General features: G+C 40.5%; 1 protein-coding gene across 2 annotated transcripts in view; it reads left to right on the top strand.

The window, feature by feature from the left end:
• Nucleotides 1-944: 944 nt before the first annotated feature.
• Nucleotides 945-17870, top strand: part of ARHGAP5 (Rho GTPase activating protein 5) — a 48047-nt gene continuing 31121 nt past the window's right edge. The window contains exons 1-3 of one of the 2 annotated variants that reach the window (XM_075503118.1): nucleotides 945-1235; nucleotides 8800-8906; nucleotides 12940-16838. In XM_075503118.1, the coding sequence (XP_075359233.1) occupies nucleotides 13116-16838 (3723 nt within the window). In that variant the 5' untranslated portion in view covers nucleotides 945-1235; nucleotides 8800-8906; nucleotides 12940-13115. The remainder of the gene's footprint in view (nucleotides 1236-8799; nucleotides 8907-12939; nucleotides 16839-17870) is intronic. The other variant, XM_075503119.1, reaches the window with a different exon arrangement.

Raw genomic sequence — 17870 nt, forward strand, 5'->3', positions numbered from 1 at the left:
AAAGGCAGAAGCACAAATACTCGTGTTGGCCGCTTTGCGACGCCATCACTCCGCGAGTGCTTCACGGGCCTTAATTACCACCCAGGAGGCCTCTGAGAGTGGGAGAGGGATTTTACCTCCCGCTAGCCACCTGCAAAATGGTGGCACGTGGGGAGAACGCTGAAAAGCGTGCATCACGTTTGGTTGCTTAATCTCACTCCTGAATTGTCACGGTGGCTGGTATCGTTTGCGAAGCAATGTCCTACGCCTCCCGCACAGGCGATGCGCAGGTTACATCCGTAGGCCCCAAAGCGGGCTCTGCTGCCATTCCTCACTTTTTTAATGATTAAAAAAAAAAAAAACCAAAGTGCTGTGTTACACTGCCTAAACCTGGGAAGCATTGTGAAAAGTTACAAGCAGCCTAGCAAGAGAGAAGTGGGCAAACAGGGCTGACCAACGCAGCATTTTGGCATCTTTTAACTCCATCCCAGCCAAGTGCCATTTTCCTCCCTGGGAGGCACTGCTGCTGGGTGAGAGCACAGGCTGGGCTCCAGCTGTCCGCGTCCCCTCCGCGGAGCCGGCCGCGCTCGGGAACAAGCCCCGCCGTCGCCTGGGCGCCGTGCGGACGGCCACACCTCGGAGCCGTTCTCCCGCAGCGAGCGCCGCGGCGTCCCGGCCTGCATCGCCGTCCGAGGCGGGACTAGAACCCGCGGCCCGCCGCCTCCCGGCTCCGCGCGCTACCCCTGCGGCCACCGGGGCACAAGCCAGGCGCCCCGCGCGCGCGCCCGCACGGGCCGGGGAGGGGAGGGGAGGCGGAGCGGCGCGCGTGCGCGCGCAGCTGGCGGCCGGCCGCGCGCACTCTCCCAGGCTTCCCAGGGAATCCAGCGGCAGCAGGAAGAGGCGCTTCCCCGCGCACGCGCAGCTGGCCGGGCGGGCGCGCGCTGAGCTCGGCGGCGGGAGGGAGGGGGGAGGGGAGGGAAGCTGCTGAGGTAAAGTTAGGGGGAGAGAGAGACTCCGTCAGCGAAGCGAGAGCCGGGGAAGCTCGGCGGCCGCCATTACTGAGCCGAGAGCGCCGGGGAGGGAACGGAGAGGTGGGACGGGGCTGCGGCGGCCGGGAGCGCTCGGGAGCTGCGGGCCGGAGAGCGGAGAGAGCCCCGCGGGGAGGAAAAGCCGCCGGGGGCGCCGGCGTGGAGAGAGCGTCCCGGGAATGCTGCCGCTCCCGCCGCCGCCGAGGAGCCGGATCCCGACGGCGCGAGGTGAGGGGAAGGAATCCGGTCCCGTGGGACCTCGCCCGGCCCGGCGGCCCGGAGCGGGGCGGCCGGCCCGGCAGGCGGAAGGGGAGCGGGGGGAGGAGGTGGCTGTAGCCCGGCGAGCTGGTGCGGCGGCCGCTGGCTGTAACCAGTTCAAAGGGCTGGGGCTGGCGTGGGGAGAGGGGAGCCGGCCCCCCCTCCTCCCTCCCCGCTCGGCCCCCTCGGCACCAACACGCGAGGGAGGGGAGGCAGGAAGGGCAGGGAGCGGAGTGCCTGGTCCCAGACAGGTGATGAAGGCCTGAGCAATGGGAGGGTCTGAGCCTGCTGTACGAGGCTGCCAGCTGGTCACGGCTCTCCAGGGAGGGAGGAAGGCAGGAAGGGGAGCTTCCCTGCTCCTCTCTTCTTCCTTCCTCATTCCCTTCTTCCCCCTACTCCTTTAGCTTCCTCCCTTCTTCCATTCCCACTGCCTTTTTTCCCCCCTTCTTTTCTGTTCTCCTTTCTCTGTACTTCTTTTCCTCCTTATCGCCCCCTTCTACTCATTTTCGTCTTCTCTGTTCTTTTCCTTCTCTACTAAATTTGAACAGTTGTCAATTCCTCTCCTCCTTCCTTTCACCTTCAAATATTGCTCGATATTAAATTTCAGAAAACTTCACTCTCCTAATGACGTGTGTGCATTTCTGTTTTTCCACCAGGTGGATTTTAAGGCTTTGAAATAGGGTGGCCAGTTGCAGTGTTGCAGCTTTCAAGCATTTTGAATCCCTTCAACCAGCATAACCTTTAGACTCTCTCCACCCAAGGAAAGCACCAGAGATATACAGATAAAATGCCACGGTCTTGTAAATATAGGACATAGGGAGTATAAAACACTGTTTTAATTAAAAATAGAAGAAAGACCATTTACTTAAAAGGAAGACATACTTGTCACCATCCCCCCCAGAATCCACCCCACCCTTCCGCTGTACCCCCCTTTTGCCCTCTCCTGTATCGCTTTTGATATCAGCATGGAATATTTCCTTAATAAGTAGGAGGGAAGCGTTTTTAATCTAGACCAAAATAGGCCTGTGGGGGTATGTGTGTATTCTTTAGTTTAGTGTCATGCAGATAACTGGAGGATTTTTTTTTCTCTTATTGAAGATCCTTGACGGAAATTTAAAAACTCTACACTGCAGAGTAAAAACAGTAAAGAGAGAACAGCATTTGCTGGTCAATTGGACGTCCATTTTAAACCTGTGCATTGAAGCCAGTTGCAGCACTGATACTTGTATACTTATTTCATAAATGAATGAGGAATTAATAGGTAGCTTTTTTCTGTTGTGCTGTCTTACCTTCCTAAGGTTCTTTAGTATGACAGCTGTTTTCAGCAGTGACATCAGTGACCAGAGTTAAGTGCTTTCTCAAAAAACCCATACATATTTAAAATTTATAGTACGTATCTAAAATGAGCATATTACAAATATTCATCCAGGTGCATTTTTATAAGGGTTTATTTTCCTTTGTGCTTCTTCAAAAATTATTTTTAAGAAGTGCTAAAATTCTTAAAATTCTATTTATAGTACTCTACTGATAAGCTCAGTGCCACTAGAGCTTAGGAAATATGCTGTAAATATGGTAGTTTTTTAAAAGAGTATAGTACTTAAAGTATCAGAAATTGTTTAAGCATTTGTTACATTATCACTAGCTTGTTTTAATATAACAAGTTGCTTTTAAGCTTGGAACACACTGAGCTTAAATAGTGTGCTTTTTTTTTAAAGTATCCCTATATAAAGCAGCTGCCAAGGTTGTAAAAATGTAAATAATTGCAAGCAAATGCCTACTGCTGCCTGGTATCGGACTTTATTTTAGCTAAGGTGTTACATGTGTAACATAATCCAATTAAATACTTTAGGCTCAGACTAAATTGTTTTAAAATGCTATATTTAGCACTTAGAGAATCAAATGCTGCACATGTTTTTGAGGTTGAAGGTAAAATGTGCTTTCCTAAAGCCGTAGGTGTTTTTCCGTGTGCAAACTTTGCAGGAAAGAAAAGCACTGATCATAGTGATAGATTGTTCCATATAAGTTTCCCCTTTGGGACTTGTTACTTGAGTAGATGGTGCAGAAATAATTGCATTCTGTTTAATAAAGATATTAAAAGGATGCTGATGGTATCTTAAGACTTCCAAAAGTACTTTCTTAGCAGAAGATAAATGCCGTGTACTGGCATCCTTCAGGAATATTTTGCATAAAACTTCAAAACACTCCACATCACTACTTTTAGGCGCCTAATACGTGGTGTGTTCTTCAGAGTGCACATACAAGGCATCCTTCAGGGGTGATGCTCTCTGACCTTCACTGAAAGAGGGGAGGCTTGTGAAGCGTTAAGTTCTGCTGGCATAGTTAGGCCAGTGAGCAAACTGAAAGGAGTCACGTTTATGGACGTGAGGTACCTAGGAGAGTAGAGCCCTTGATGCGCTCTTGCTACACGAAAGAATGCTTTTCACCGTGCCGGCGTCGCTCGGGCAGGGCTCCCCGCTCCTCGGGCAGGGCTCCCCGCTCCTCGGGCAGGGCTCCCCGCTCCTCGGGCAGGGCTCCCCGCTCTGGCGGGAGCGCCTTGCCCCGCGCTCGGCGCGTCGCCGCTAGGGGGCTCTGTCGGCATGCCCGTTCCGGGGCAGCCGGGCCGGCCGTGCCCTCCTGCGGGCTGGCCCCGGCTCTGTCCATCTTAAATGGGTGTTTGAAGGAAACGGCGCAGTGTTTGACCTAAGCTGCCCGTTGTTTTTCAAGTATGCCACCGTACTCATAACTATAAGAGAAAGTTTAGTTTCAGGTAGTCCCAGTAGCACTGGGAATTCTGTATTAGGACTGTCAAGTTTTTTTTTCCCCCCTCTCTGTGTTATTTCTAACTTAATGGGCACACAATACTCTTAATAGTTTTGTTTTGTTTTGTCCCCCCCCCATCCCCCCCCCCGAGAATTTTTAGCCTAAAGGTCAGGGTAAGTGAGCTGGAATAGTCTTGGGTTTTTCCGTCAGTTTTAAAAAGTACTTTAAGGGTATTACATTTATATTATTGTTTGAACCCTCTCATTACTTCCTTATATTTGAGGATTTTAATGATATATTTAAAGAAAAATGTGTCCAAAATTCCTCGCAGGAAAATCTGAAGCAATTGTAGTGAAGTTATTTTGAATTTGAGTATTAACTGTACTTTTCTAGTCACTAACACCTACTGGAAGCTGATGTAATTAATCTGTGGCTAGTTCTGCACATTACATTTTGTGGTCAATTAGAGTTGTTTCTTCACCTTTGGGTTACAATTCCCACCCGTTTTTGCAGTTCTGCGTAGTTGACATACAAGCATAACAGAAGAACATTTGCATTTAAAAAGGTAAAACCAATACCTGCATGCACAAGTTTGGAAATGTGTATATTGTTGCATCTTGGCATTAATTTATTTAAGTTGGCTAATTATTATGTAGAATATTATTGCTGCTTACATATGGCTTTTCGCTTGCTCATTTCATAATTTAAAAAATAAGTGGATAAGCAGTGTTCTCATTTTATGCCAGTAAAAATTACACATATGGCTTGTACAAGGTCAAACAACAAACTACTGTTTGAATTAAGTCTCAAAACTTAAGGTATCAGGTCCTGGATTCTATACTGCAATTCCTCACCAAGCAAAATAACATGAAATGATCCAGATAGGTGGATCAGTGAAATTTGTTCAAGTTGTTGCTGCCAGCATGTAAATTTCTGTTTTTGCAGAAAATGCATTTTTTTCCCTTTTTCTGCCCTTACCTTGATCCCTCCTTCCTCATCTCCTTCTTTTTCTTTCTTCTATTTTTATCGGTTCTTTCTTGGATCCTCTTTGTAAAATTTCTCCATTAGTTCTTTTGTGTTTTTCCTGAATAACTTTGTAAATAAGTCTGATCTGGTAGTGTTGCAATAAGAAGCTTCTCCGAGCAGTATGCATGTCTTTAGTAGGAGCTATACCCGTGTGAAAAGAATTAAGAATTTATTTTTCCTGTGAACTTGTACTATTTCCTTTGCTGTTAAAATACAGGCTTTGAACCTATATTGAATACTCTCAGATATTCAGAAATCTGTAGCTAAGTAACTCAAGAGGCCTAAGTTCAGACTAGTGCAATGCTGATAATTTGAACCTTTGCAGTTTAGCTGTTTATTGTACCTTGATCTAAATTGTGTAGGTTTATTTGTTTGTTTGTTTGTTTTTTGTGAACAGCAACAATGATAATAGATGCCCCCTGGAATGCTAGATTCCAGCTAAAGAATGATGTTTTGTTTTGAATTTAGAAATGAAGCTTAGGCCTTGATTTAATTTTGGGTAATACACTGGAGGTCTTCAGAGTATTAATAGAAGAAATTGGTAAACTTAGTAAGAACTAAGAGCTTTGAACTTCTGTTTTTAAACACAGTTTTACGTTGATTTGTAATATGAAGTTGGGCAGTCAGGTTTTTTTCTCTTTTTTTTAATAAATTGATCACTTTGCTTTTGTATGCAAAGAATTATCTAGACTACATAACTCCTTTAGGGATGTTAGTTGGCCATCATGCTAACTGAATTTGAAATGAACACTGGTTGGGGTAATCCATTCTCATCCTTCATTTACCTAGCATGACTAATCACCATACCACTTAAACTGTATTCTTTTTCAGTCAGAGTATCACTATTGAAGACATTTCAAGGCATTGTCCTTTACTATCTTGTTATTGCCTGACTGAGCATATTGCCTGATAAGCAATCTGAATCTTTTTCTCCTAGTGTTGGCTGGTACTTGCGGAATTTTACCAGGGAGCATTGTATTTACCCTTATTTATAAATAAGTTTTCAAGCACGGTTACTTAATTAAGATTACCAGCACTTCTAAGGGCAAGAATATTGGCATGTTAGTAAAGAGGACAGGACACATTAGGTGGCTTGGACCTCAACAGGCTTTGGTGAATTGAAATTGTTGATAAGTTGACATTGGTGTACTCCATATCTGGTTTAGTTTCTAAAAAGGATTTTGATTTGAAAAGAAAATTTCTTATGCTTGTTTGAGTGAAAAAGATACCTCTTGGTAAATATTGAATGAGAAGTAACATTACCTCAGGCTACACCAACATTAGATTTTTTTACTGGTTCTTGAAGTGAAAATGGTTGAATTGTTATTCTGGTATGGTTTGGGTAGCACTGTAATTACTCATTTGCTGATAGGTCTTGGAATTCAGATACCATACTAAATATTTTCCAATGCCAAGTTTTGGTTCTCAAAAAGTGTGAAGTGAGGGATGACTCGGTATAAAAAGTTACTGTCAGCAGTAACCTGAATCCAGAGCTGTAACTTCCTTGGAATCATGGTCCTTGATATTTGAAAGTGCTGTGCATTCAAAAGTCATCCTACAAACCATTTCCGTGATATCTAATGTGTTTGAATTTACTTTGTGATCTGCTGTAGAGGTCACAGTAACTTTCTGTTGGTGTATTCATATGCCCTGCAAAGCAGACTAGACTGCGATGGCCCTTGTTTTCACTAGTGCTTTTCTTTGCTTGACCACCTAATTTACAAACACTGTCAACAAGACTATGGTAATTGAAACTAACCCTGAAAAATACTGGTCCATAAACTGTTGCATCTAGACAACGTTACAGAGTGAGTAAAGGACTGTGGGAAAACACTTTTACTTTCCCTGTTGGCGTTGTTTGCAGCTGCTTAAATTGTTGTGGTCATGAGCAATTCTGTAGACTCTTTCAGACAACATTTCTGCTTCAGCCATGTTAGGTCTGCAGATGGTAAACATTTTTAGGTTCAGAAAGCAATTTCGGAAGGTATTCAGAAACACTCAGTATTTATCTGCAAGTGGTTTTCTTGCCTATGGAGCCATCTACAAGTTCCTGTACAGCCACAATTACTAAATAATGATAGGTGATAACTATTTTAGTATTTACTAGTTGCTAATAATATGGCATTCTATACTAATGTTTAGAATTCAGCTCAGAAGACTTTGGGAGACATGTATTTGAAAACAGGGCTTTCTCTGGCCTCTTAATGGTTCTAGCTGATCTTGTGGGGGCCTGCCTTTGAGCTTTCTCTTGTGGCAGTGTGCATTGCAAAATGGCTGGTGTCCCCCTCCCCCAAGCCCCAGACGCATTCTGGCAGGCAGAGACACCTTTCTCTCAGTCTGTCTGCTCTTCCACATGCTCTTCTTCAGAGTCACATAGTCTGTTTCCTCACATGCAACTATCTGCTCTGCTCACCTAGCTGTGGATGTACAGGAGTGCCACAGCTAGGAGGTAAGGGGCAGGGAGTGTGACTTAGCTCCTGTCTTCTCCTTAGCTTGTTGCCTAATGATTTTGGTGTTGTTTGGTACCACAAGTTGAGAATTGCAGTATTATTGTGGTATTGGTATATTGCCTATCACTATTGCTGAACCTTTTTTGTCCAAAAGAAAGTTTACTAAAGCTTAGACTTTTTCAATTAGCTATACTATTCCCAAAGCAAAGTGGAATTACTAAGAATATAATCATAAGTGACAAAACAAGAAAAAGCTCTGCTATACGTTCTTGATGTTATGTTTAGCACATACACAGTGTGGTGCTGCATCTTGCTTAAAAATGACACCTTTCCTTAGTTAAAAGTGGCTTATATCATAGAATCACAGAATCGTTTAGGTTGGGAAAGACCTTTAAGATCATCAGGTCCAACCGTTAACCTAGCACTGCCAAGTCCACCGCTAAACCATGTCGCTAAGCGCCACGTCTACACGTCTTTTAAATACCTCCGGGGATGGTGACTGATCCAGTGCAAGTGCCTCAAGTTCCTTTCCTTTTCTGCATCTTAATATATGCATCCCTGTCCTGACATTAAAAGTCTGGGTTTTGTGTGGATGCGAACTGAAGGAGTTCCATTTTTGGTTACTTTGTAGCAGCATCCCTGCCATAAAATCAACACTTACCAAGGTTATACTAATAATTTGTATCCTAGGTGAGAATTCACAATCTTCAAATATAATTATGCTTTCAATTTCTGATTTGTCACAGTCTGTGAGACCTTTTAATTTAGAAATGCTGTACTACAGGTAAAAGGGTTTTGAGGTAGACTGTATTTTTTTTCTAGTAATAAATTATAAACATGTATTTAGATGTACATTCATTTTATATATTTTGTACTTACTGACTATACCGACTCATCTTACAAAACTGTTTTCTAGATATTTTAGAATTCCAAATTATTCTACAAGTGATTAGTGATTTTTATATCTCACATTTTTTGTGTTATCTGAGATGCTATATTCATTTTTTTCAGAAGAGGCTTCTGCAACCTAGGTATTGTTAAAATACCAAATTGAACTTATGAAATCACAGTCACTTAAGAAGAATTGTGCCCTCTCTGTCCCAAGTATTAATAGCTGTGCTTACAGGATTTAAACCCTCTAAGTTTAGAGGAAGACCAGCTTGAGCTCTGAGTTCTGTTTGTGGGTTTAAAATGAGGAAAACAATCCTCATGTGTAGGTGAAGTGTTGTACCTTTTCTGATTGCTTTTCTGCTTTCATAATTTCAAAATTATTAACGAATCTTACTTTTTGTTTCAAGATCCCTCAGGGAAGGACTTACTGAAGGACACTGTTTAAATGTGTGACATTACTGCAGGAAGATCACAGCAGGATAATCATCTTGCTTTGCACCTTGTTTTCCTAGGGGTAAGTTTGGGCTTTAGGTCTTCTGAATCTTGTGTTTAAGGAGGGAGGTGGGTGAATAAGTACAAAATGATACACCTTATTTTCTTTATAACTACATTTGGAAATCTGAAAGCCTGTAGAGACAAGGTCCTATGGTGTGACTGTAGGTCAGAGATTCTTCCTGCAGTGATGTCATACACTTTGTGTCTTCTGTAGTTCTTCAGAATTTTTCTATTTAGACATAGAAACGCTCTATTATTTTCAATTCGAGGACTGAAATTAGTTGGGGAAATCAAACAACCCTTCCTGAATCTGTAACAAAGATGAAGGCGGGGGGGGGGGGGGGGGTGCCGATGAATTGGACTGTTTTCAATTTGTTATAACAGAATTAGGTTTAACAGATTAGGTATTGAAGTAAGATAATTGAACTAACTTACCATGAATTTCCAGTGTGTGTATTTTAAAACTGTACAAAACTATAAAGTACCTTTAAATTAGTGGTATATTGAAAAGAAGAATCTTCCATTTGGGGAGCCATTTAATAATGATTACATATTAAATGTGAAACCATTATGATGTCAGGTTTTTACCAGATTTATTACTAAATTAACATAGATTTCATTCTGTGACTTTGCTTTATACAATCAATGCAGAGTAGAAACTGTATAAAAATGAAAAGAAAACCACGCTGGTTTTAAATCTCTTTAGTGATTCATCTCCCACTATGGTGAAAATCTTCTATGTCAGAAATTTTGGGAGAGACTGTGTTTGTTTTCACTTTGTCAGTGTCCCATTTCACCTTGCTCTTTGTACTTACTCACTTAAAAATGTATCGATTTGACAAAACATTCATTGCTGGAGGAGGAGGAACCTGTGCTACATGAGGATGTAGAGTATCTGAAAATATTGATTATTTCCTATAAACTAGTTGCAAATTGACAGCGTCTTCCTGATTAAATGAAATAATCCCATGGATGAAGATTTTTGTGTTCTAGTTTTGTCCATGTCAAATCTGCATTGTGCTGTGGTAAACAGAAAACATTTTATAGTGGAAGTGCTGACTAAACTTCTCATTCTAATAGTTTGAATGATGCTACTATGATAAGCTTTGCTTTAGAAAGAAAACACTGGGTTTATTTGTAGTAATATAAACACTGCTTGTGAAGGATTTACTTTTGCTAAGTATTTTTATTCCCAGAGCCATTTTCTGTTAGCTCTAAATTCTGTGTTTTAAGAATATAAAAAACACAGTGGAAACAGTAAAAAGCAAAATTTAAGATACAAGTTCTCTTTCTGAATGTGTCTTTAAGTAAACTGATTTAAACAAACAAAAAATTATAATTCCTAAAACACAGCATAAAAGTATCAGTTCTTGCAATATAAAAACTCTCAAGTGTAAAAATTAGACCGAGTATACTTTCCTGTTCATTTTGTAATGAAATTGATACTTTGTTATAAAAATGATACTTTCCTTGACTATGATTTCTATAACTGAAAGCTGGTTTTATATGTGTGGGGTTTTAGTTTTATATTTTGGTCAATGAATTTCATTACAAATATTGTTACATAAATATTATGTTTCTGATCAGAATGTCAGTTTTCTATTTCTAGGTGTTAGTAAGTTGGAAATCTCTGTTGGCCAGGCATTGATTCTATACAAGATATTAGTGGTTTCAATATTTTCATCTTCTGTTGCAACTTTTAGTGATACAAATACTTCTTTTACTTCAAACTCAGATGTGTTTTAGCAGTTGTGAAGTAGCTTGACAAGTATTAAAGCAGATTTTGAGAGCTTTTTGGGTGACATATCCTACACATTTTTTTTTAAACTAAAGGAAGGTACTACAGTACGATTCTCAATAAATTGTTGCTAAGAATGACAAAATACATAACAAATAAAGCTGAGATACTGAGACTAAAATTTCAGTATTGATGCTCGTTATACTTTTTCCTTCGTATAAGGGCTATTTACAGGTTTGTTTACATACATTTATGTTGTTATTTTGTACTCCACAAATGTAAAACCAAATATGTTAAGTACAGTAGTCTGTACCTTTCATTTATAGTGCCATGTGATAGCTTTGCTTTTACCAAGAAAATGAGGAAAGTATTTTTATCAAAATACTTTCACAAAATTATAGAATGGTGTAGGAGGTACCTCTGGATGACCTGTGGAGGTCATCTTGTCCAGCCTTCCTGCTCAAGCAGGGTCACCTAGAGCAGGTTGCCCTGGACCACGTCCAGGATACTTTTGAGTATCGCCAATGAGGGAGCCTTCACAACCTCTCTGGGCAACCTGTGCCAGTGCTCAGTCACCCTCACAATAGAAAAGTGTTTCCTGATGTTCATATAGCACCTTCTGTGTTTCAGTCTGTGCCGGTTGCCTCTTGTCCTGTCTCTGGACGCCACCAGAAAGAGTCTGGCTCTGCCTTCTTTGCACTTTTCCTCCAAATATTCGTACATATTCAGCCTTCTCTTCTCCAGACTAAACAGTCCCAGCTCTCCCAGCCTTTCCTTATATGAGAAATGCTTTAGTCCCTTAATCAGCTTAGTGGCCCTTTGCTGGACTCTCTCCAGTAGCTCTGTATTTCTCTTGTACTGTAGAACTGGACACAGTGCATCAGGTGTGGCCTCACCAGTGCTGCGTAGAGGGGAAGGAGCACCTACCTTGACCTGCTGGCAATACTTTGTCTAATGCCACCTGGGATACTGTTAGCCTTGTTTGCTGCAAGTGCACATTGCTGGCTTAAGTTCAGCTTGCTGTCCACTGGGATCCCCAGGTCCTTTTCTGCAAAGCTGCTTTCTAGCCAGTTGGCTCCCAGCGTATAGTGGTACATGGGGTTATTCCTCCCTGGATGCAAGACTTGGCAGTGCATGAGGTTCCTGTCAGCCCCTGTCTTCAGCCTGTCAAGGTCTCCCTGAATGGCAGCACAACCCTCTGGTGTATAAGCCACTCCTCCCAATTTTGTCATCAGCAAACTCGCTGAGGGTACACTGTGCCCCATCATCCAAGTCATTAAGGAAGAAGGTGAACAGTATTGGACCCAGTATGGGCCCCTGGAGTACACCGCTAGTTACTGGCCCCCAGCTAGATTTCATGCCACTGATCACAACCTGCTGGGCCCAGTCATTCAACCATTCAATTTTTTATGTTTTCCTCATAATGTAATTGTTTCTAAACCAGTAAATATCTTTCCATTTGCAGTATGTATGTAAGCAAAGTCTTCTGATTAATAACTGAGAGTTAGTGGTAATCGTTATACTTGACGACAGTTTCAATAAAGCCGCTGGAACCTTGTAATGATTTTGTGGAAGTTTGAGTATAGATACAGTAATTTTTGTTTACAGTTATTAAAAGTTTTGTTTTTTCCTAGAGACACAAGGAATGATACTACCTTGTAATCTTAAAATCTCAGGCATAAGCAGTTTACTTTTAGTAGTAAATAAAGTGAATATTTTTTACTACAAATAAAGTAGTTTACTTCTGCAAATAGGTAGCAGCTGAGCCACATTGCCAACTTCCTGGTTTTACAGCTTCTTATTTTGAAAGTTTCTTTACTGAAACCTAAAACCAAACCTACAAATGCACACAAAAGTCTTGTTATGCAGGTAGGCATGCTATCTAGTGGAAGTATGAGCATGAATAGAAGTATGGGTATGTGAATATTGGGTTTGGTTTAGAGTTTTTGTGTTGTAGTTATTGTAGTGGAAAATGCTTTCTAGTGCCTAGTGCCCATAAGTTATGAAAGAAGACGACAATTTGGGATTTTAGGTGTGGTGGTTTTTTTAGAAGTGTGCTGATCACCTATCAAAATAAGTGGTGAACTGTTATTAAACTGTGCCTAAAAACTGTTTAGTTTTAAACTTATAGCATTAACATGAATGAATTATGAATTTAAGATCTCATTTAAAGTAGCGGTAAAATTTTCATATACATAGAAAACAATTTCAGGGTGAGCAAGCAAAAGTGCTTTTTAAAATCTCTTCTCTCATTAATATTAGAAAGAAATACCTGCAATCTTTAAAATTTTTTTCCCGTCTTTGTTTTCTTTAGGAAGATGATGCTCCTCATCCTAATTATCTGAGGTTCTCTCAATGACAAGCTAAAGCAAGAACAACTGAAAGCTATTTCTGGAACCCTGGATATACAACTTAAATTTGTAGGAACCTTTTCAGAATGAAAACCACATGCAGTTACCTTGATAATTGCAAAAGGATGAGAGGAAAGTTATGATGGCAAAAAACAAAGAGCCACGTCCCCCATCTTATGCTGTTAGTGTTGTTGGACTGTCTGGAACTGAAAAGGATAAAGGTAATTGTGGAGTTGGAAAGTCGTGTTTGTGCAATAGATTCGTTCGTTCAAAAGCAGATGAATATTATCCTGAGCATACCTCTGTGCTTAGCACAATTGACTTTGGAGGAAGAGTTGTTAACAATGATCACTTTTTGTACTGGGGTGACGTAACACAAAGTGGTGAGGATGGAATTGAGTGCAGAATTCATGTAATTGAACAGACAGAGTTCATTGATGACCAGACTTTCTTGCCTCATCGGAGTACGAATTTACAACCATATATAAAACGTGCAGCTGCCTCCAAACTGCAGTCAGCAGAAAAACTAATGTACATTTGCACAGATCAGCTAGGCTTGGAGCAAGACTTCGAGCAAAAACAAATGCCTGAAGGGAAATTAAGCATAGATGGGTTTTTATTGTGCATTGACGTAAGCCAAGGATGCAATAGGAAGTTTGATGATCAACTTAAATTTGTGAATAATCTCTATATCCAGCTCTCAAAATCTAAAAAACCCATAATAATAGCAGCAACGAAATGTGATGAATGTGTGGACCATTATCTGCGAGAGGTTCAGGCCTTTGCTTCGAATAAGAAGAACCTTGTGGTAGTGGAAACATCAGCAAGATTCAACGTCAATGTTGAAACATGTTTTACTGCACTGGTACAAATGATGGATAAAACTCGTGGTAAACCTAAAATAATCCCCTATCTGGATGCCTATAAAACTCAAAGACAGTTAGTTGTTACAGCAACAGATAAGTTTGAAAAACTTGTCCAAACTGTGAGAGACTATCATGCAACTTGGAAAACCGTTAGTAATAAACTGAAAAACCACCCTGATTATGAAGAGTACATAAATTTGGAAGGAACAAAAAAGGCCAAAAATACGTTTTCAAAACACATAGAGCAGCTTAAACAGGAACATATTAGAAAAAGAAAAGAAGAATACATTAATGCATTGCCAAGAGCCCTTAATACTCTTCTGTCAAATCTTGACGAGATTGAACACTTGAGCTGGTCAGAAGCCTTGAAGTTAATGGAGAAAAGGCCTGACTTCCAGTCCTGTTTTGTAGTGCTTGAAAAAACACCCTGGGATGAAACTGACCATATAGATAAAGTGAATGACAGAAGGATTCCATTTGACCTTCTCACTACACTAGAGGCAGAAAAAGTTTATCAAAACCATGTGCAGCATCTCATATCTGAAAAAAGGAGGGTAGAAATGAAGGAGAAATTCAAAAAAACTCTCGAGAAAATCCAGTTCATTTCACCCGGACAGCCATGGGAAGAAGTTATATGTTTTGTAGTGGAGGACGAAGCATTCAAATACATCACTGATGCAGATAGTAAGGAAGTGTATGGTAGGCATCAGAGGGAGATTGTTGAAAAAGCCAAAGAGGAGTTTCAGGAAATGCTTTTTGAACATTCAGAGCTGTTTTATGACCTGGATCTTAATGCAACACCAAGTTCAGATAAAATGAGTGAAATTCATGCAGTTCTGAGTGAAGAACCTAGATACAAAGCTTTACAGAAACTTGCACCTGATAGAGAATCTCTTCTGCTTAAACACATAGGATTTGTTTATCACCCAACTAAAGAAACTTGTCTCAGTGGCCAAAATTGCATGGACATTAAAGTAGAGCAGTTACTTGCCAACAGTCTTCTGCAACTGGACCATGGCCGCTCGAATTTATACCATGATAGTGCCAACATTGATAAAGTCAATCTTTTCATTTTGGGCAAAGATGGCCTTGCACAGGAATTGGCAAATGAAATTCGGACACAATCCACTGATGATGAATATGCATTAGATGGAAAAATATATGAACTAGATCTTAGGCCAGTTGATGCAAAATCCCCATACCTGTTGACTCAGTTGTGGACCTCAACCTTCAAACCACACGGTTGTTTCTGTGTGTTTAACTCTATTGAATCACTGAATTTTATTGGGGAGTGCATTGCAAAAATAAGGGCTGAAGCATCTCAGATAAGGAGAGACAAGTATATGGCTAATCTTCCATTTACGTTAATACTGGCTAACCAGAGGGACAGTGTTAGCAAGAATCTACCTATTCTGAGACATCAGGGACAGCAATTGGCCAATAAATTACAATGTCCTTTTGTAGATGTGCCTGCTGGTACATATCCACGCAAATTTAATGAGACCCAAATAAAACAAGCTCTGAGGGGAGTACTGGAAGCAGTTAAACACAATTTTGATGTTGTAAGTCCAGTTCCCACCATTAAAGATCTGTCGGAAGCTGACTTAAGAATCGTCATGTGTGCCATGTGTGGTGATCCGTTTAGTGTGGATCTTATTCTTTCACCCTTCCTTGACTCTCACACCTGTAGTGCTGCTCAGGCTGGCCAGAATAATTCTTTGATGCTTGATAAAATAATAGGTGAAAAGAGGCGTAGAATACAGATAACTATATTATCATATCATTCTTCAATTGGTGTAAGGAAAGACGAACTTGTTCATGGATATATATTGGTCTATTCTGCGAAGCGGAAGGCATCCATGGGAATGCTTCGGGCATTTCTTTCTGAAGTTCAGGATACAATTCCTGTCCAGTTAGTGGCTGTTACTGATAGCCAGGCAGACTTCTTTGAGAATGAAGCAATCAAGGAACTCATGACGGAAGGAGAACACATAGCAACAGAGATTACTGCTAAGTTTACAGCTTTATATTCATTATCTCAATATCATCGTCAAACTGAGGTTTTCACGTTGTTCTTCAGTGATGTATTAGAGAAGAAAAACATGATTGAAAGTTCTTATATGACAGACAGCACAAGGGAAACAACGCATACAAGTGAAGATGTTTTTCCAAGGTCTCCCAGAGGAAGTTCCCTTGACTATAATTATCCAGATTCAGAGGATGATACTGAAGGACCACCACCTTACAGTCCAATTGGTGATGATGTAAGGTTACTCCCAGCACCTAGTGACCGTTCAAAGTACCGATTGGATTTGGAAGGAAATGAATATCCTATTCACAGTACACCGCTCAATTGTCATGACCATGAACGCAACCATAAAGTGCCTCCTCCAATAAAACCGAAACCGCTTGTTCCAAGAACAAATGTGAAAAAACTGGATCCTAACCTCCTGAAAACAATTGAGGCAGGTATTGGCAAAAACCCCAGGAAACAACCTTCTCGACTGCCTGTGGCACCACCAGAAGATATAGACCAGTCTGACAACTACGCTGAACCTATTGACACTATTTTCAAACATAAAGGCTTTGCAGATGATATCTACGCGGTTCCAGATGATAGTCAGAATCGTATTATTAAAGTTCGAAACTCAATTGTTATAAATACCCAAAGTGAGGAAGAAAATGGGTTTTCTGATAGAATATCCAAAAGTCATGGGGAAAGAAGGCCTTCAAAATACAAATATAAGTCTAAGACTCTGTTCAGCAAAGCTAAGTCTTACTATAGGAGAACTCATTCGGATGCAAGTGATGATGAGGCTTTCACCACCTCTAAAACTAAAAGAAAAGGAAGACATCGTGGAAGTGAAGAAGACCCACTTCTTTCTCCTGTTGAAACATGGAAGGGTGGCATAGATAACCCTGCTATTACATCGGATCAAGAATTGGATGATAAAAAAATGAAAAAGAAAACCCACAAAGCAAAAGAAGATAAGAAGGTAAGTCAATTGATTTAAATTTTATTTACAACTTCTGTTGCATTGTAAGAAGGGAAGAGTCAAAATATGCAGGAGTTGCACTGTATTTTGAGACAGGTGCTTTAAAATTTTGATGTAGTGTTGTTTGATTTTTGTCCAAGTTTCTACTTAACTTGCTTGGAACTAGCAAACCTGAGGGAATGAGATGGTTTGTCTACCTAATCAGCTGTTCAGTAAGTTTCAGTTATTTTCACCTCTGTATGTACATGTGCAGTCTCCCTTCCATATGAGTAAGTGAAGGCAGAATTTGGTCCACAGATCCTTCTTTGTTAATCATAACTTTTTTTTTTTTGCGGTAGGGGGGGGAAGGCTGCTTTATGAGTTCTTGGGCAGAACCGGTTCTTTCAGTTCTTGCAGTTGTGGTTGTTGGAATGAAGTTTAGGGCTGGTGAATGAAAGGGGTGGTTTCTTTTTAATTCTCAGTTGTCTACCTGGAATTCTAAAACAAGAGCACGAAAAGGAAACTTTGTATAGTGGTTTTACTGACTGCTGCATTTTTCTAGTGTGGGCAAGCAAATAATCAAGTTGAAAGCTGTGCTACCTGTACACTTCCCTATTCAAACAAAATAAAGGGAACAAAATGCCTGCCCAGTGTAGGTTTCTAAATAATAATGTGACATTCTGCTTGAAAAATGTCTACGTTTTATTTTGATCTTTATGCTTGCTAGTTACTTATTTTTTGACTTACTGTTTTAGAAATTATTATATCAAGGTAGTGTTGTGGTATAGGTACTGGATGTATACTCTTTAGATTTTAATTTTAGGCTAGCAATCATTGTCTTGCATATAGTTTTTGTTTAACATTAGATCAGGAGTGTTCCTGGTCAGTTAGATATTTTCAATCTCGTCTCAAAATAAGTTGACCTTTTTAATATTGGCTTTTGTAGCATTTTAAAAATGTCCCTTTTAGCTTAAATCTGATATTTCTAAATGCTATTCAAGTACTAAGTTTTGTTCAAGTAGACCATAGTTTAATTTTACTAATGGATTAAAT

Source organism: Mycteria americana, chromosome 5, assembly GCF_035582795.1.
Source record: "Mycteria americana isolate JAX WOST 10 ecotype Jacksonville Zoo and Gardens chromosome 5, USCA_MyAme_1.0, whole genome shotgun sequence".
In the NCBI taxonomy this organism is placed as follows: Eukaryota; Metazoa; Chordata; class Aves; order Ciconiiformes; family Ciconiidae; genus Mycteria; species Mycteria americana.